Source organism: Nerophis lumbriciformis, linkage group LG24 (assembly GCF_033978685.3).
Source record: "Nerophis lumbriciformis linkage group LG24, RoL_Nlum_v2.1, whole genome shotgun sequence".
Taxonomy (NCBI): Eukaryota; Metazoa; Chordata; class Actinopteri; order Syngnathiformes; family Syngnathidae; genus Nerophis; species Nerophis lumbriciformis.
Genome location: NC_084571.2, coordinates 10,792,589 through 10,813,081, shown reverse-complemented (window position 1 = coordinate 10,813,081; position 20,493 = coordinate 10,792,589). Strand labels below are relative to the sequence as shown.

The window sequence follows — 20,493 nt, the reverse complement described above, 5'->3', positions numbered from 1 at the left end:
GTCACATGCCAAGTTAAATGACTCTGGGGTAAACGGTTAGAAAATGGGCTAAAATTGTAAGCATGCTAAGGTGTGTCAAGGGTGAAAGTGTATGACTCTGGGTAAAAGTTTGCAAAACTAGTGGAAAAAATGGCCTGCTAATGCTAGCATGCTAACAGTTAAAACGGTTAGAAAATGATTTAAAAATAGTAAACATAGTAATGTTTACATGATATCATAATAACAGTTAGCATGTGTCAAGGGTGAAGTTGTATGACTCTGGGGTAAATGTTTGTAAAATGAGCAAAAAAAATGGCCTGCTAATGTTAGCGTGCTAACAATTGGCATGTGTCACATACCAAGTTAGCATGTCTTACATACCAAGTCATTTGACTCTGGGGTAAACGGTTGCAAAATGAGCTAAAAAATAAATCAGGGTCATGTTAAAATGCTATCATGCTAACAGTCAGCATGTGTCAAGTATGAAGTTGTATGACTGAGGGGTAAACCTTTGCAAAATTATCAAAAAAAAAATGGCCTGCTAATGTTAGTATGCTAACAGTTAGCATGTGTCACATACCAAGTTATATGACTCTGGGGTAAACAGTTGCAAAATGAGCTAAACAAAAAAACAGGGTAATGTTAATATGCTATCATGCTAACAGTTAGCATGTGTCAAGTATGAAGTTGTATGACTTTGGGGTAAAAGTTTGCAAAATTAGCAAAATAAAATGGCCTGCTAATGTTAGCATGCTAACAGTTAGCAAATGTGACATACCAAGCTATATGACTCTGGGCTAAACGGTTAGAAAATTATCAAAAAATAGTAAACATGGTAATGTTTACATGGTAGCATGCTAACATGTGTAAAGTATGAAGTTGTATGACTCTGGCATAAATGGTTGCAAAAATTGCAAAACAAAAAAAGTTAGCTTGCCAATGTTAGCATGCTAACAGTTAGCATGTGTCCCATACCGAGTTATATGACTCTGTGGTAAACGGTACGGAAATGATCTAAAAAATTAAGCATGGTAATGTTTACATGATAGCAAGCTAACAGTTAGCATGTGTCAACGGTGAAGTTGTATGACTCTAGGGTTAACATTAGCAAAATTTGCGGGGAAAAAAAGGTCTGATCATCTTAGCATGCTAACAGTTAGCATGTGTCACATACCAAGTCAAATGACTCTGGGGTAAACGGTTGCAAAATTAGCTAAAAAAAGTTAGCCTGCTAACGTTAGCATGCTAACATGGTCAGTGAAAATGTAATGTTTCCTTCTTCCTGGTTGTAATAGAAAATAATTGAGAAGCACTAACCTAAGCCAGCTGCGACCCCAAAAGGGACAAGCCGTAGAAAATGGTTTGATGACCTAAGCCAATCAGAAGTCAGGATGAACTATTCTGCAAGCTCAATGAAATAGTTTGACCAATTCCAACAGAACGCCGCAGTAATGGGATGGTTAACGTGTGGTCAGCACTGCCTGGAAGTTTGTTTACGCCGCAGAGAGAAAATGTGGCGAAACCAAATGAGGCACTTTAGGTCCCGCATCATCTGTTCGTGCAGACGGCGAGTGTGCGCGCGCATATTTATGTGGGCAAATGCTCCGCGCTCACCCGCTTCTCGTCCCTCCAGTGGCCGCGCAGCTTGTCATCCAGCCGTCGAGCAGCGGAGGCCCACTGTGCTGCCAGCCTGTGTATGCGTCTCCTCATGAAGTTCAGCGACTCCTTCCCGGTGCCCACCTGCTCCAGCAGAGCGCCCGTGTCGAACCGGAAAACAGCCTAGAGGACGTCGACATTTTATTGTATTTAGTTACTTTGGATTTTGTTGCTTTGTTATGATTGCACATTGGATAACATCTCGGAGAAGCTTTCCACCCTGCAAGGCCAAAATATTTTCGTTTTCCTTTATTTAACCAGGTAAAATCTCATTGAGATTAAAATCTCTTAAAAAGAATGACCTGGCCAAGAGGGCAGCAAAAAAAAAAATTCATAAATACATATAACAACAAAAATACAGTAGTATTGCATGCAACATAAACACAAAAACACCCAAAAAGTAAAACAAAAAACACAATGCAAAAAAGTTGAAACAGGGGCATTTTTACCACTGTGTTACATGGCCTTTCCTTTTAACAACACTCAGTAAACGTTTGGGAACTGAGGAGACCAATTTTTGAAGCTTTTCAGGTGGAATTTTTTCCCATTCTTGCTTGATGTACAGCTTAAGTTGTTCAACAGTCCGGGGTCTCTGTTGTGGTATTTTAGGCTTCATAATGCGCCACACATTTTCAATGGGAGACAGGTCTGGACTACAGGCAGGCCAGTCTAGTACCCGCACTCTTTTACTATGAAGCCACGCTGTTGTAACACGTGGCTCGGCATTGTCTTGCTGAAATAAGCAGGGGCGTCCATGATAACGTTGCTTGGATGACAACATATGTCGCTCCAAAACCTGTATGTACCTTTCAGTATTAGTGGTGCCTTCACAGATGTGTAAGTTACCCATGCCTTGGGCACTAATACACCCCCATACCATCACAGATGCTGGCTTTTGAACTTCGCGCCTACAACAATTTGGATGGTTCTTTTCCTCTTTGGTCTCGAGGAAATGACATCCACAGTTTCCAAAAACAATTAAAATGTGTACTTGTCAGACCACAGAACACTTTTACACTTTGCGTCAGTCCATCTTAGATGAGCTCGGGCCCAGCGATGCCGGCGGCGTTTCTGGGTGTTGTTGATAAATGGCTTTGGCTTTGCATAGTAGAGTTTTAACTTGCACTTACAGATGTAGCGACGAACTGTAGTTACTGACAGTGGTTTCTGAAGTGTTCCTGAGCCCATGTGGTGATATCTTTTACACACTGATGCCGCTTTTTGATGCAGTACCACCTGAGGGATCGAAGGTCCGTAATATCACCGCTTACGTGCAGTCATTTCTACAGCTTCTCTGGACCTTAGATGGTGAAATCCCTAAATTCCTTGCAATAGTGTGTTGAGAAATGTTGTTCTTAAACTGTTGGACAATTTCCTCACACATTAGTGGTGACCCTCGCCCCATCCTTGTTTGTGGAATCTGCTTTTATACCCAATCATGGCACCCACCTGTTCCCAATTAGCCTGTTCACCTGTGGGATGTTCCAAAAAAGTGTTTGATGAGCATTTCTCAACTTTCTCAGTCTTTTTTGCCACTTGTGCCAGCTTTTCTAAAACATGTTGCAGGCATCAAATTCCAAATGAGCTGACATTTGCAAAAAATAAAGTTTTCCGGTTGGAACATTAAGTATCTTGTCTTTGCAGTCTATTCAATTGAATATACGTTGAAAAGGATTTGCAAATCATTGTATTCTGTTTTTATTTACCATTTACACAACGTGCCAACTTCACTGGTCTTGGGTTTTGTATCCATTTTTTCAAATAGTTCTGGGTGCATTCATAAAAAGCAAGCCTCCATGAAAGTGATTCTGATCAGTTTGAAAGCCAAAAGGAATGTGTTTGCTCGCCCAAACCACAACAATCCATCCCTACAACTCGACTCTCCCTGCCTTGGTCTTGGCAGGATCATGCAGTGAACACCCCAGTGAGACCATAACAGTGAAATAGTTTCCGAAACCCTCTCCCCCTTTTTTACAAAGACACCTGGGATGTTGACTCTGATCCGTGACCGAACAAACTTTGACTTATGGACAAAACACGCACCCGTGGACTACTACTTCAAATATATGCACACATACAACCCAGTCATTGGAAAAACACAGATTTAGAGTCATATGACTCAAGTAAAAAGTAGTCCAAAGTACTGACTCCAGCAAGAGTGTCATGACTTGGACTTTGGCTTGGTTTGTTCTCCCGTGGTGCAAATGAACTGGACTGGTCAAGGCTTGAAGGTGTGTACATGATTTATTTAAACTATCAAGAAAGGAATAAACGAAAAGTGCGCACAGTGGCGGAGAATAAAACTAGACTTTAAACACAAAACTTGCACATTGGCAGAAACTATGAACAATTAAACAAAACACTAACTGTGGCTTAACAAACAAAAACTTACTTGGCATGGAACCGGCATGAAAAAAAGAGTAGCAAGGGTCATCAGCAGAGCCGGCCCAAGGCATAAGCGTACTAAGCGCTTGCTTAGGGCCCCGCGGCCACCAGGGGGCCCCCAAAAGCAATTAACAAAAAATTATTATTTTTTATTTTTTGCATGTACGAGTCTGACTGATCAGCACCTCCAAGTCCGAGTCCATGGTTCTCTCCCGGAAAAGGGTGGAGCGCCATCTCCGGGTTGGGGAGGAGATCTTGCCCCAAGTGGAGGAGTTCAAGTACCTGGGAGTCTTGTTCACGAGTGGGGGAAGAGTGGATCGTGAGATCGACAGGCGGATCGGTGCGGCGTCTTCAGTAATGCGGACGCTGTATCGATCCGTTGTGGTGAAGAAGGAGCTGAGCCGGAAGGCAAAGCTCTCGATTTACCGGTCGATCTACGTTCCCATCCTCACCTATGGTCATGAGCTTTGGGTCATGACCGAAAGGACAAGATCACGGGTACAAGCAGCCGAAATGAGTTTCCTCCGCCGAGTGGCGGGGCTCTCCCTTAGAGATAGGGTGAGAAGCTCTGTCATTCGGGGGGAGCTCAAAGTAAAGCCGCTGCTCCTCCACATCGAGAGGAGCCAGATGAGGTGGTTCGGGCATCTGGTCAGGATGCCACCCGAACGCCTCCCTAGGAAGGTGTTTCGGGCACGTCTGACCGGTAGGAGGCCACGGGGAAGACCCAGGACACACTGGGAAGACTATCTCTCCCGGCTGGCCTGGGAACGCCTCGGGATCCCCCGGGAGGAGCTGGACGAAGTGGCTGGGGAGAGGGAAGTCTGGGCTTCCCTGCTTAAGCTGCTGCCCCCGCGACCCGACCTCGGATAAGCGGAAGAAGATGGATGGATGGATGGATGGATGGATGGAGTCTGACTGATGATTTCTAAATGAAAATGATATGATCAAAGATATATTATTGTACAAAAACACAATTTTAGGTCAACAGAGTGCTGCTGCTGATCTAGGCCTAGTGATTCTTCCTGCCTCTCTTTAAATGTAAAGCTGCCTCTGCTGCACCTGTGACGTTTGCCGCCCGCCGTGCAATGCCAGTGCGCACTGGGCATCAAAAGCGCAGATAGAGGCAAAACAATGTCACAAAAAAGGACATATCCTTCAGGTGCAGAAAAAAGGAAGAAGAAGAAAGTGGAAGAGGAGAAAAAATGCCATGATAAAGGTATGTTTGCATGACTTGGTAATAAAAAGTTCATCAAAGAGATTTGTAGCTGTGCAATTTAATGACCTTATAGGTCCTTCTTTTTTAGTCATTGTCTTTCTTTGGTCACTTCCTCGGCAACTTCCACCACAACGTCCCCTTCACGCCATGGACCATCATCAGCTCCGCCAGTTGACCCAGCTTAAACACAAAACTTGCACATTGGCAGAAACTATGAACAATTAAACAAAACACTAACTGTGGCTTAACAAACAAAAACTTACTTGGCATGGAACCGGCATGAAAAAAAGAGTAGCAAGGGTCATCAGGGTGTGGAGAGTGTGCAGGAGCATAAATGTGGTGATGTCGTCAGAACGAACAACAGAAAATGAATGAACTTAAATACTATGGACATGATTAGTGAAAGCAGGTGCGTGACTCGAAACGTGAAACAGGTGCGTGACGTGACAGGTGAAAACTAATGGTTGCTATGGTGACAAGAGTGCACAATGAGTCCAAACGTGGAACAGGTGCATGACGTGACAGGTGAAACTAATGGTTGCTATGGTGACAAAACAAAACAAAAGTGCACAAAAAGTCCAAAATTTAAACCGAACATTACTAAAACAAAACATGATCACACAGACATGACAAAGAGTAAAAAAGAAAATACACAAGAACTGGTGAGTGGATCACATACTCTGCGTAGGGCTCCAAGATCCATTGGGGGCCTTTTTTTTTTAAATAAATTAGCGCATGTAAAATGTCATTGAATGACAGGGCGCTCCATATTAAATTTTACCCATCATCCCCTGGGGCGCACAGCATTAGTGCTGGCTGTGTACACACTTGTACCTGGGATCCAGTACCAACTTGGAGACATGTAAGAAAAATGTACGTTTGGATTGTGTTGAATTTGTTGGATTCACCCAAAAAATATATACATATATATTATTTCCCGTGAATTTGTTTTGGTACAAAACATGTCCATCCATCCATCCATTTTATACCGCTTGTCCATGTATCAAATTTAAATGTACGTTTGGTTATAAAGGTGAAAACTTAGTTTCACAATTAAAAAGTGTGAAACTATTTAGCCAGGGGCCCCTAATAAAGTATTTAAATAAACCAGAGGGTGCAGCATGTGTGCTTTCAACCGGAGGTTAGAGGTGTCGTTTCGTCTTCGGATTGTCCATAACGTTACTACTTCTTCATTAATCACTAAAAGCAACGTTTTGTGTTGATACTAATGACACAGATTTGTCTTAAAAATACATGTACAGTACTACTTTTTCTTTTAAAAATGGGCATCATAGCCATATAATACAATAATGTCATTGACCACGCCCCCACTACATGTTTGGCCACGCCCCCACCACTACACAGTAATTATCAATCTGTGGGCAACACTGGTTTATTAAAATGGTAATTAGGGATGTCTTGATCCAGGTTTTAAACTGCAGATTACGATACCAATCTTAATATGGATATGGATCACATGTATCGACTGTACATTTTTAAAGGTATTTCTAGTGAGTGCTATAGACAGTGCAACAACATCAACGCAATATTTAAACTTTTATGACATAAAGTCAATAGTACACAATAATTGAAAGTAAACACCACTAGTTTTAACATACTTGCCAACCTTCCCGAATTTTCCGGGAGACTCCCGAAATTCAGCGCCTCTCCCGAAAACCTCCCGGGACAAATATTCTTCCGAAAAACTCCCGATTTTCAGCGGAGCTGGAGGGGGCGTGGCCTCCAGCTCCATGCGACCTGGGTGAGGACAGCCTTTTTTCATGACGGAGGACAACAGGGTGACAAGAACTAAATCATCCAGACTAGAGATAAATTGTATTATTATGTTTATCTTACCTAAAAATAAATATATATTTTAATAAAAAAAAAAATAATAATTTTTTTTACTATATTTCGCTAAAAACATCAAAATTAATTATATTTTTATTTGTATTTTTTCTGACTCCTTATTACATTCAGCCATAGAATTATACATTAAAATAAACATATTTGAAATAATTAATTTTACATTATCATAATAATTCATTTAAAATGACCATATTTAATTATTAAAATAATTGCTTGTTTATCAACAACTTTAACATTTTATTCATTACATTTTGAAGCTCTCAGAAGCCAAGTTATGTTATATTCCTTAATATTTATTTATGCAAGTTTGAAGTATCAATTATCTAAACACAGTTTTGTTTGCATATTTTCAGGATGTATATATATATATATATATATATATATATATATATATGTCTTAATAAGGTTATCCAAAAAATAGTGCTCGATACCGTAGTAGAGCGCAATATATGTATGTGTGGGGAAAAAAAAATCACAAGACTATTTCATCTCTACAGGCCTGTTTCATGAGGGGGGTGCCCTCAATCGTCTCCTGACGATTGAGGGTACCCCCCTCATGAAACAGGCCTGTAGAGATGAAATAGTCTTGTGATTTTTTTTTCCCCCACACATACATATATATATATATATATATATATATATATATATATATATATATATATATATATATATATATATATATATATATATATATATATATATATATATGAAATACTTGACTTGGTGAATTCTAGCTGTCAATATACTCCTCCCCTCTTAACCACGCCCCCAACCACGCCCCCCCCCCCCCCCACGCAAGTATGAGTTTTAATCATTTGGCTTTTGCAGGAAATTATTCTCTGAATTTGTAAACATTAACAACAAAATGATTGACAAAATAAAAATATTGACCGTATCACTCCCGTATCAATCATATACTGATATTACTTTTAATGTCAACAATTTGTGGATGGATCTTCCTCTTATGTGTCGTGTACAATGCTGACTCAGCAACAATTGTTAAATGATCCTCTCCATAACTCTTATTCATCTACTATAATTTCCTGCTAATAACTGCTTACTTCCTGCTGTAACGTCAACACTTACTGAACTTTACTGAGCATTTATTTATTTTGCTGTTTAAAGCTGCTGCCGTGGCAACGTTTATGCTTGAGTAATCTCTTGTTTAAACCACAGTTTTTAGTCCAAGTGTTTGCATCTTGCATTAAGTGGCCCTGCCAAGGTTTTGTCAAAGGTAAGACACTTTTATGGCCCTGCTGAATTCCTGAGGTCCGGTGGAGATGTCTCTGACCCCCACCTTCTCCAAGCACAGAACTGCTGGGAGATCACTAATTGATGTTATATTTGTCTTTTCGGTAGAAGATTACCAATACTGTCTAAATGTCTTTTTGTGATTGTGACTGCCTTTTCCATGTTTAATCAAGACATTCCTGGTTTTGGCTAATATCACAATCAGTCTATTTTTTTTCCCAACCCTTCCCGTCCTTCCTCCCTCATTCCTAAAAGCAATATAAGACCTGAATGTGTTTTTGTCTCTCTCTTCTCTTGCTTTCCTCCTCCTTTCTGTAGCAGCGTAAAACGTTCTCTTTAATCTGATGTTGTTTGGGATAAATACTTAAACAACCTTATCTTTCTCTGGGCATTTCTTTATGGAATAGAAAAATTCCAAACCACTATGTTAGCTTAGCTTTTAGCATGCCTGCTACCGGCTTGATTGCAAGTTTAGCCACAGGTGAAAATTATTTTAAAAAAAACAACAAGCGAATACACTGAAAAGGTGTGTTATTGTTTGTGCTATGGCGCCATTTTTGGACGAGTGAGAGTCCTTCCATTTGGTGCTTTCAACCAGAAGTACAAGTGCAGTTTCATCTTCAAGCAGTCCATAGCATTTCCACTCTAATGGATTCTTCATTCATCACTCGAAGCAACGTTTGTAAGTTTTACAATACAACTAAAACTGTTTATACTTACGAAGCCGTCTCATGTGTGGTGTCTGTAGGAGTGTTTTCGTGCATATTTGTACGTGCTATCGTAACGTAATCAAGCTAGTGCCAACAGCATTAGCTAATATGCCAACACATGTGTCTGTGTTAGAATTATTAACTAACAATGCCAGTCTTTTTGTGTTGTTTCAGTTTCACTAATTCCTCAGTAAATTCACCAAAACGTCACCGTGGAGTTATTGAGTCTGTTTAGCTGATTGGAGAGCTAGCTTTCGCTGTGGGTCCATGACGATGACTTTTGTTTTGTTTGATCAGCCGTTTTACTGCCGGGTTACAGAAAACGTTTGGAAACAATTAAGGTATGTAAATAAACATTTACAAAATATTTCACAATTTATATATGTATATGCGGCTTATAGTCTAATGCGGCTTATATATGGAAAAACATTTGTTTTCTTCTAAAATTTAGCGGGTGAGGCTTATATCCTGGTGCGCTCTATAGTCTAAAAATGACAGACTATAAGTTTTTTACTTATAGTTACTTATACTTGTTAGTTGGGGCGGTATAGCTCGGTTGGTAGAGTGGCCATGCCAGCAGCTTGAGGGTTCCAGGTTCGATCCCCACTTACGCCATCCTAGTCACTGCCGTTGTGTCCTTGGGCAAGACACTTTACCCACCTGCTCCCAGTGCCACCCACACCGGTTTAAAATGTAACTTAGATATTGGGTTTCACTATGTAAAAAGCGCATTGAGTCACTGGAGAAAAGCGCTATATAAATATAATTCACTTCACTACTTTTTTTCTAGGCTTTGAACCCTCGGCCTTTAAAACAATGCGGCTAAATTTGGGATTTTTCTTCACTGACGGTAGGCTACAAATTAAATAGTTAAAAAAAACCAAGCAAACACGCTCAATAGGTGTGATATTGTTTGTGCTATGGCGCCATCCTCTGGATGAGTTCGCTAACTGCAGGTGCTGCAGTGGCTGCACTGCCCTTCTGTTTATAGACTTTTTATTTTTAAACCTGCCGTAAGTACAGTTGGCGTTCCGTCTTTTAGTCGTCCATAGCGTTTCTACTTGTATGGATTCTTCATTTATCACTCCAAGCAACGTTTGTAAGTTTTACAATATAACTAAAACAATTCTTACTTAGTAAAGCGTCCCATGTGTGATGTCTGCAGGAGTCTTTTTTCATGCATATTTGTACGTGCTATCGTAATGTAGCAAAGCTATCAAGAGCACTAGCAATATGCTAACACATGTGTCTCTGTTAGCATTATTACCTTACAATGGCATTCTTTTTGTGTTTTTTCAGATTCACAAAGTCCTCAGTAAATTCACCAAAACGTCACCGTGGAGTTATTGAGTCTGTTTAGCTGAATGGAGAGCTATCTTAAGCAGCTAGCGGGTCCATGACGATGACTTCTGTTTTGTTTGATCAGCCGTTTTACTGCCGTGTTACAGACACCATTTGGAAACAAGTAAGTAATGTAATTAAACATTTACTAAATCTTTCTGTGCATATAACTAATTTCAATACGTATATACAGTATCTGCGGCTTATATATGGGACAAATGTTTCCCTGAAATGTAGTGGGTGCGGCTTATAGTCCAGAAAATACAGTAATACTATTTTTTACAGTAAAATTCTGGCGACTGAGCTGCTAATAATTGAATATTTGTATTTGTTTTTTAATACTGTGGGTGCGCTCAATAGTTCGGAAAATACGGTACTTGATATACTAAGAAATTTAGTTTATTTGCCATAATGGATGTTATTATTATTAGCTTAGGGCAGTGGTTCTCAACCTTTTTTCAGTGATGTACCCCCTGTGAATTTTTTTTTTTAATTCAAGTACCCCCTATTCAGAGCAAAGCATTTCTGGTTCAAAAAAAGAGATAAAGAAGTAAAATACAGCACTATGTCATCAGTTTCTGATTTATTAAATTGTATAACAGTGCAAAATATTGCTCATTTGTAGTGGTCTTTCTTGAACTATTTGGAAAAAAAGATAGGTTTTTATTTATATTTATAAAGGATTTTTGAATTGTTGCTATTTTTAGAATATTTAAAAAAAATCTCACGTACCCCTTGGCATACCTTCAAGTACCCCCAGGGGTACGCGTGCCCCCATTTGAGAACCACTGGCTTAGGGGAGCGGCTCCACACTGCGTAGGGAGCCACATAGTGAGCTGCTAGCTCGTGAGCCAGAGAGGATCGGCATTAATCTGCAACGCTTGATCACATATTTTAATATGTTTGACTGCGGCAAAATAATTCAAACTCCTCAACGTGATGCAGCACTGTCCTACTAACTTGTTGCCACGGCCCCTGGGTTGTGTCCGCAAAAATAGGCAGAAATAAACGTCTGCTCAGATCCCCTCAGCGGGTACATTAGCATGCAGAGCTGTCCCGTACTCGCACAATGCAGGTAACGGACTCCTCTGAACAGCAACCGGTGATACCCAAGAGACGCGTATAACCCACAAACACGCGCATGTGTGTGTGTGTGTGTGTGTGTGTGTGTGTGTGTGTGTGTGTGTGTGTGTGTGTGTGTTTGTATTTCTACTATTCTTGAGACATCAACATGGAAAAGTGCCTTCCATATGAGGAGGTGTGAACAAGTGATGACATAAATCATGGTCCCAATACAGAAAACCATTGCATCTAATAGAGAGCCAAATACTACAGTCTGTGAACATTGCTCCAAAGTCAGGATTTTTTGTTGATTTAATGTGCATACATAAGTGAACATTAACAGGTGCAAAGGCAGCAATATATGATAAAACAAGACGGCAGCTAAAGAAGGACTTCCCTATTTTATCCCCGAAAAAAACAGGCAGGTGAACAGCTGATTTTACGACTTCCGGTGCTGACGTAAGACAACCCGCGTCCAATTTGTGACCATAGGATGAACAAATACACTACGGTACTAAGACTATAGTGGCCATTAACAGTTAGCTTCTACAGCTGTGTAGCCCAAAGTGCGGCACAGGGGACATCTGTGGTCCGTGACTCATTTGTCATCGGCCTTAAGCACATTACAAAAAATAAAAATAAATAAGACATCTCATTTGCACCCCTGGTGGTGAAATCTATCAAAATGAGGGTGGTCCCAAAAAGGCGGGAATTTTTCAAATTGACTGTGTGTCGGTTTTAAGAGTGCTCCCCCTCTGGTCAACATATGAAATAACAAGTGTGTGTAAAAATCTGAAGTGCTCCCCCTCTGGCCAACATATGTAATAACAAGTGTGTGTAAGAAATTGAAATGCGCCCCCTTTGGCCAAAATGAATTAAAAAAAAAATGTTTTATATATATAGAGAGAGACATACTGTAATAACTTGAAGTAAATGAAAAATTTAAAAAAATAAAAATAAAAATAAATGAACTAAAGGCAGTCTTTTTCTCACAATGTGTCAACATTTCTTAAAAAATTGGGAACAATTTCTCATATTCTTTCCGTTTCTGTAATATTGCAATATTTTCTCGTAAAATTATTACTTTTTAATGCAAAACTATTACTTTTTAATGCAAAATGGTGACATTTGTCATGTAAAATTCAGACTTTTATCACCATATTGCCAATTTTTTTGTGACAATAGTGACATTTTTTGAGTAAAATGGTGACTTTTGTCATAATTTTGCCAAGTAAAATTCCGATTATTATTATAATATTGCCAAAATTAAAACATTTAAAAAAAAAAAAATGTGTGACTTTTGTCAAGTAAAATTACGACCCTTTTCATAAAATTGCCAACATTTTACGCTTTTCTTGTAAAATTGCGACTGTTACCGAGTAAAATTCCAACCTTTATAATATTGCACACATTTTCAGCTTTTCTTGTAAAATTTGGACTTACGTTGAGTAAAATGACAACTTTCATTCTAAAACTGCCAACATTCTAAGTTTTTCTCGTGAAATTCCAACTAATTTTTCACATTTGCATAGTTTGTACATATTATTAATGTTGTAAATACACATCTATATATATCTAGAAAGGGTGGTCCTAAAGAGGTAGGCATTTTTCGGAGGTCTCAAGAAGGTAACAAATACAAGAACGTGTGTGTGTGTGTGTGTGTGTGTGTGTGTGTGTGTGTGTGTGTGTGTGTGTGTGTGTGTGTGTGTGTGTGTGTGTAGAAGTGAGGGCTGCAGAATGACTTCACATCAGAATTCATTACGCAAGGCAGCACAATACTCCGGGGACGACCACGCGAGGTGGTGGAGGTTAAACGCGAAGTCGGACCTTTAGGAATTTTCCGGAAATGTCTCAATTGTTAGCGGCGAGGATGAAGATTGAGATGACACAAAAGGGTAAAGAAGAACGCCGTGGTGCATATTCTGCCTGCCAAGTCGTTATTGATCGCCAAGTCAAGCTGGTGATTGATTGTGAAAGTGATAAACGCCCAGCTTGACCTCAATAACGTCAAAAGCAGGCCACCAGATTTACATTTGCTTCATTTTCATGACATTTTTTTAATTTATTTTTTTTATCCATGCTGACTGCGAATGCCTTCAAACACAAAGCTAATAAATTCCATCCCCCGGACTTCAAAGGGTGAGTTTCGTACTTGTTGCCTGGGTGGGGGTTTCAAAGTGGGCGTCGTGGTTTGATTCCTCCAGGCCAGCGGGGGGCAGAACCACTCCACCTCGCTCAGGTAGACCAGGAAGGAGCAGTCCGAGCCGTCGACGCCGTAAAAGGCGTAGCACGGGTCCGAGGTCCAGCGGGAACGCATCCACTGAAACACAAGGGCGAGAGGCTCAGCGGCACCTCTGGAGGGATATGCTGGTATTGCAATATTACAAAACCCAAAACCAGTGAAGTTGGCATGTTGTGTAATTCAAAAATAAAAACAATGCAATTATTTGCAAATCCTTTTCAACTTGTATTCAATTGAATAGACTGCAAAGACAAGTTTTTTTTGCAAATAATCATTAACTTAGAATTTAATGGCAGCAACACATTGCACAAAATTTGTCACAGGGGCATTTTTACCACTGGGTGTTGTTGATAAATGGCTTTGGCTCGGCATAGTAGAGTTTTAACTTGCACTTACAGATGTAGCGACCAACTGTAGTTACTGACAGTGGTTTTCTGAAGTGTTCCTGAGCCTAATGTGGTGATGTCCTTTACACATGGATGTCGCTTTTTGATGCAGTACCGCCTGAGGGATCGAAGGTCCGTGATATCATCGCTTACGTGCAGTGATTTCTCCAGATTCTCTGAACCTCTTGATGATATTACGGACCCACCTGTTCCCAATTAGCCTGTTCACCTGTGGTGTTGGATGAGCACTCCTCAACTTTCTCAGTCTTTTTTGCCACTTATGTCAGCTTTTTTGAAACATGTTGCAGGCATCAAATTCCAAATGAGCTAATATTTGCAAAAAATAACAAAGTTTTCCAGTTGGAACATTAAATATCTTGTCTTTGCAGTCTATTCAATTGAATATAGGTTGAAAAGGATTTCCAAATCATTGTATTCTGTTTTTATTTACCATTTACACAACGTGCCAACTTCACTGGTTTTGGGGTTTGTACTAAGGTTGTCAAAAGTATTGGTACAGTGGAACTGGGGTTGTCCCGATACCAATATTTTGTAATATAATAATAAAGGGGACCACAAAAAAATTTCATTATAGGCTTTATTTTAAAATAGCATTTTATGATACATTAAATATAAGTGTATTTTTAGACAACCATTTTTAATTTTAAGTAAGCAAACAAAGCAGTAACATATTGTGTCATTTCTCATTCTATTATTTTGTCAAATTTATGATGGATAATTAATCTACTTGTTCATTTACTGTTAATATCTGCTTACTTTCTGTTTAAACATGTTTATCTACATTTCTGTTAAAATGTAATAATCACTTATTTCTCTGTTGTTTGATACTTTACATTAGTTTTCAGTGATACTACACATTTTGGTATCAATCCGATACCAAGTAGTTACAGCAAGGGTGTCAAACTCATTTTAGATCGGGGGCCACATGGAGAAAAATCTACTCCCAAGTGGGCCGGACTGGTAAAATCACGGCACGATAACTTAAAAATAAAGACAATTTCAGATTATTTTCTTAGTTTAAAAATAGAACATTCTGAAATTGTACAAATCATAATGTTTTTTTTACACTTACATGTTGCGGTTAATAGTATTCTATTTTTTTCGTTATTTATATTTTCTGAAAAAATTATGTGATAATGTTCATCAGTCAACTCATTGGTGTTAATTTTCAATCTATCAAGATACAAAAATTATATCAAAATCAAATTACAGGATGTTATTTATGTAGTTTGATCATTTTCCTCGACTGATGTACTAAAATCATGTGGTTTACAGGTAAAAGCCAGTAAATTAGAATATTTTGAAAAACTTGATTTATTTCAGTAATTGCATTCAAAAGGTGTAACTTGTACATTATATTTATTCATTGCACACAGACTGATGCATTCAAATGTTTATTTCATTTAATTTTGATGATTTGAAGTGGCAACAAATGAAAATCCAAAATTCTGTGTGTCACAAAATTAGAATATTACTTAAGGCTAATACAAAAAAGGGATTTTTAGAAATGTTGGCCAACTGAAAAGTATGAAAATGAAAAATATGAGCATGTACAATACTCAATACTTGGTTGGAGCTCCTTTTGCCTCAATTACTGCGTTAATGCGGCGTGGCATGGAGTCGATGAGTTTCTGGCACTGCTCAGGTGTTATGAGAGCCCAGGTTGCTCTGATAGTGGCCTTCAACTCTTCTGCGTTTTTGGGTCTGGCATTCTGCATCTTCCTTTTCACAATACCCCACAGATTTTCTATGGGGCTAAGGTCAGGGGAGTTGGCGGGCCAATTTAGAACAGAAATACCATGGTCCGTAAACCAGGCACGGGTAGATTTTGCGCTGTGTGCAGGCGCCAAGTCCTGTTGGAACTTGAAATCTCCATCTCCATAGAGCAGGTCAGCAGCAGGAAGCATGAAGTGCTCTAAAACTTGCTGGTAGACGGCTGCGTTGACCCTGGATCTCAGGAAACAGAGTGGATGACATGGCACCCCAAACCATCACTGATGGTGGAAACTTTACACTAGACTTCAGGCAACGTGGATCCTGTGTCTCTCCTGTCTTCCTCCAGACTCTGGGACCTCGATTTCCAAAGGAAATGCAAAATTTGCATGGTTGGGTGATGGTTTGGGGTGCCATGTCATCTGCTGGTGTCGGTCCACTCTGCAGGAGTGTTTTTTCATGCATATTTGTACGTGCTATCGTAATGTAGTAAAGCTATCGAGAACACTCGCTAATATGCTAACACACGTGTCTGTGTTAGTATTATTACCTTGCAACGGCATTCTTGTTGTATTGTTTCAGTTTCACAAATTCCTCAGTAAATTCACCAAAACATCACCGTGGAGTTATTGAGTCTGTTTAGCTGACTGGAGAGTTGGCTTCTGCAACTAGTGGGTCCATGACGATGACTTCTGTTTTGTTTGATCAGCCGTTTTACTGCCCTGTTACAAACCCCATTTGGCAACACAATAGAATTCTAAAAATTTAGTGGGTGCGGCTTATATCCTGGTGCGCTCTAAAGTCCGAAAACTACGGTAGTTGACAATAATAGTTTATTTATGATCATATTTATAAAATATATTGTTTGTTTTGATATACTGGGAGGTTATAGAACACTGGTTATCTTTTTTGGGTGTATAGTTACCTCTTGGCAGCTTATACTGATATTTAAATAATGAAGTTGCACACTGATCTTAAATACTTGACACATTTTTCAATAAAGTAGTAAATTTAGAAGTATATGGGTTCATTTTTTATTACATTTTTAATTTTATCGTGAAAATTCTGGTATGGCGACAACCCTACCACAGTCTCTTCTGTAGATATATGCAATTATATTGTTTTGCTTAAACAATTATAAGACATAGCACATTTATTTAACAGTAAAATATGCTAATACAAATAACTTTAATTAACAAAAGTCCCTCTAATTTGCTTGGCTCACAACTTTAACGGGCTTGAAGACCTCGCCTTGTGTCGTTGTGTTGATTTAATTAAAATTCCAATGCAAATTGGAACCTTTTATCGCATACCTTGTCTGTACTTTGCTACATAATTGTTTTAATTAAATACATCCACAGACGCGTCTAAATTAGTATTTGTTTTGCGACATCCAACGCGCTGACAAGCGTTGCAGTCATGCACAAAACAGCCGCAGAAGAAGAAAAAAAAGAGGACAAAATAATGTTTTTGAAAGGAGACGCTGGAGGAGGACTTACATCCATCTTGCCGGGACAGTCTGGGTAACGAGGGTCTTTGGGAATGTCACACAATGTTCCTTCTCTCACTGCAGACAAGAAAAAAGTGGTGGTTATCACTCCCACATGGACTCCAAATCCAACAACATATCGTCAAACTTGTGTGCGAGTGAGTAAAGGGAAAGCACCAAAAATAAGGACGGTAATAACCGTGGATTTTACGATAAAAACTGGCAACGGAATTTTACTGCAAATTTAGAGTAATTCGCTGGATTTCACACCGTTTATTACATTATAGCCCATATTATTATTGCTCTTACTTCAAACTTTTTTATAGACGGCGTGGCGCAGTGGAAGAATGGCCGTGCGCGACCCGAGGGTCCTTGGTTCAATCCCCACCTAGTACCAACCTCGTCATGTCCGTTGTGTCCTGAGCAAGACACTTCACCCTTGCTCCTGATGGGTGCTGGTTAGCGCCTTGCATGGCAGCTCCCTCCATCAGTGTGTGAATGTGTGTGTGAATGGGTAAATGTGGAAGTAGTGTCAAAGCGCTTTGAGTACCTTGAAGGTAGAAATGCGCTATACAAGTACAACCCATTTATCATTTATCATTTATAGTTCTTCTATCTTATTCTGCCGCGAATATTACGAGACAAACCGGCCAAAGAACCCTCACATATGTTATACCGTCAGAAAGGTCTAGTTCGCGCCAACGAGGGTACTCTAAATTGGGAACATTTCGTGTTACCATGGCTACGCTATTCACAAACACACACAAAAAAAAATGGATCAATTTAATGGGTACATTCATTTTAATGGACGATTGCAAACAAGACAAGATTATCTCCTCTTGTAGCTCAGCCATGCTTTCACGTAGGTCGGTGCTTAACGTCTCATTTTGTTCACACATTCGTCTACTTTGACCTCGGCTAAGAGGTTTTGACGTCCGATGTTTGGTTTTGGCTGGATGGCTATCGGAAGGAGGCGAGCGCCATCGGCCTTCCTCCATTAAAGCTGATGGCGTTCACTCTAATTTACAAAAAATTATTATTTTTTTGTGAACAACCTGTCCTCACGGCCACATCTTTTATCCCACTGTCATGTGTCTCGGTGAATACGTCACCACACATGCCCTCTCTCAGAAAATGTCACTTTTGCGGAGGTCATTAGTCCCATTCGGCTTCTGTTGGCCCTCAAAGCCAAGAAAGGCAGCTAAATCTCTCATTGACTCCAATGTTAGATGTCGGCGCGAAAAAAACACAAAAAAATTTGTATTTTCCTACTCGCTGTAACTCGGCCATTTTTCCACTTATCAGAAATCTGAGAACACCGGAACGTTCCTCAAAGCCTTGAGGCGCTCACGGTTTTTACAAAAAGTCGATATCTTGGAGCATTTGCCCACAATCAGACTTTGTTTGGCATGAAGTTTTTCAACAAATCCTACATAAACTGCTGTCATTGTGTAATGGTGGTCATCCATCTTTTCCCATGTGAGTCGGGTCGCGGGGGCAGCAGCCTAAACTGAGAAGCCCAGACTTTCCTCTGGATATTTTACAGTAAAATTCTGATGGCTGAGTTGACAGTTTTTACCTTATTATCTACAGTTTTTTTTACTGTGTACACTAATATAGACTTACCAGCCCTTCATTAAGGACTTACCAGCCCTTCATTAAGTATTACGATCTAATACAAGAGCTGCTTAAAACATGTGTATATATATATATGTATATAAAACATTATTTTATTTCAAGGCAAAGGCTCCAAAGCACGCATGCATATATATATATATATATATATATATATATATATATATATATATATATATATATATATATATATATATATATATATATATATACATATATATATTAAATATATATATATATATATATATATTAAATATATATATATATATATATATATATATATATATATACATATATATATGTGTATACTGTATATATATATATATATATATATATATATATATATATGTATGTATGTATATAAAACATTATTTTATTTCAAGGCAACGGCTCCAAAGCACGCATGCATATATATATATATATATATATATATATATATATATATATATATATATATATATATATATATATATATATATATATATATATATACAGTGTTGGGACTAACGCGTTACAAAGTAACGCGTTACTGTAACGCCGTTAGTTTCGGCGGTAACTAGTAATCTAACGCGTTATTTTTTTATATTCAGTAACTCAGTTACCGTTACTACATGATGCGTTACTGCGTTATTTTACGTTACTTTTTATGTAGTATAAAGTGTGTTTTATCGGAGTTCTGATTCTTCTTGTGTCACAAGCCGGAGAAGAGAGAGAGACATGCGCTCTGTGTGGGTGTGTCTGAGTGTGAGTGTGGGGAGCGAGGGGGGGGGCGTGTCTGATCATGGCGGAGCCAGAAGTCGAGTTTGCTAACATGGAGATATTTTCACTACTTTTCTTTTGTCGAGCACAAAGAAAATAACATTTTAGTTAAATGTAAATTGTGCTTTGGATCAAAGATGCCATCTACTGCCCAAAACAGCAATTCAAATCTGCTGAAACAAGCTACATAGCAACATGCTTCGACGAAGCTAGTAAAGAGAGACAGAGACTCTGATGCCACTTCACCTCCACCACCACCACCATTCACCGCTGAAGGTACACACTCTGTCAATCAATGTTCCCTCTAGTTGTTCATGTGTGAGCAAATGCAAAAAGTCCCTGAGCATTGAGTGGAGTCCATGTGAGCAACTTTAGACGTGGCACACTGTGGCTACACCAGCAGCACACCTGTCCCAAACCTCACTAAATAACAACTTACATCTCCATCCATCCATCCATTTCTACCGCTTGTCCCTTTCGGGGTCGCTGGAGCCTATCTCAGCTGCATTCGGGCGGAAGGCAGGGTACACCCTGGACAAGTCCCCACCTCATCACAGGGCCAACACAGATAGACAGACAACATTCTCTTATTATTATAATCAAATGACAACAGTCATTTCCATTTCTAATATAAGTGTTTAGGCCCACTTATAATGACAATAACAACAAATATTGTTTTTCATGAACTGTGTACTTGTATTGTTTGTCTGGGTGGAGGTCCTGCTTTGGAAATAATTTGTACCCCTTTCAGACATTGCATTTAGTTCCCATTAAAACAT

The 20,493-nt window shown here is 39.2% G+C and overlaps 1 protein-coding gene across 1 annotated transcript in view; it reads right to left on the bottom strand.

Moving 5' to 3' along the window:
• Positions 1–20,493, bottom strand: part of LOC133620255 (alpha-1,6-mannosylglycoprotein 6-beta-N-acetylglucosaminyltransferase B-like) — a 357,389-nt gene that overhangs the window by 120,641 nt on the left and 216,255 nt on the right. Inside the window, exons 6-8 of the mRNA XM_072915959.1 lie at positions 17,331–17,398; positions 13,622–13,789; positions 1,594–1,758 (exon numbers count right to left, since the gene is read on the bottom strand). Of these exons, the coding sequence (XP_072772060.1) occupies positions 1,594–1,758; positions 13,622–13,789; positions 17,331–17,398 (401 nt within the window). The remainder of the gene's footprint in view (positions 1–1,593; positions 1,759–13,621; positions 13,790–17,330; positions 17,399–20,493) is intronic.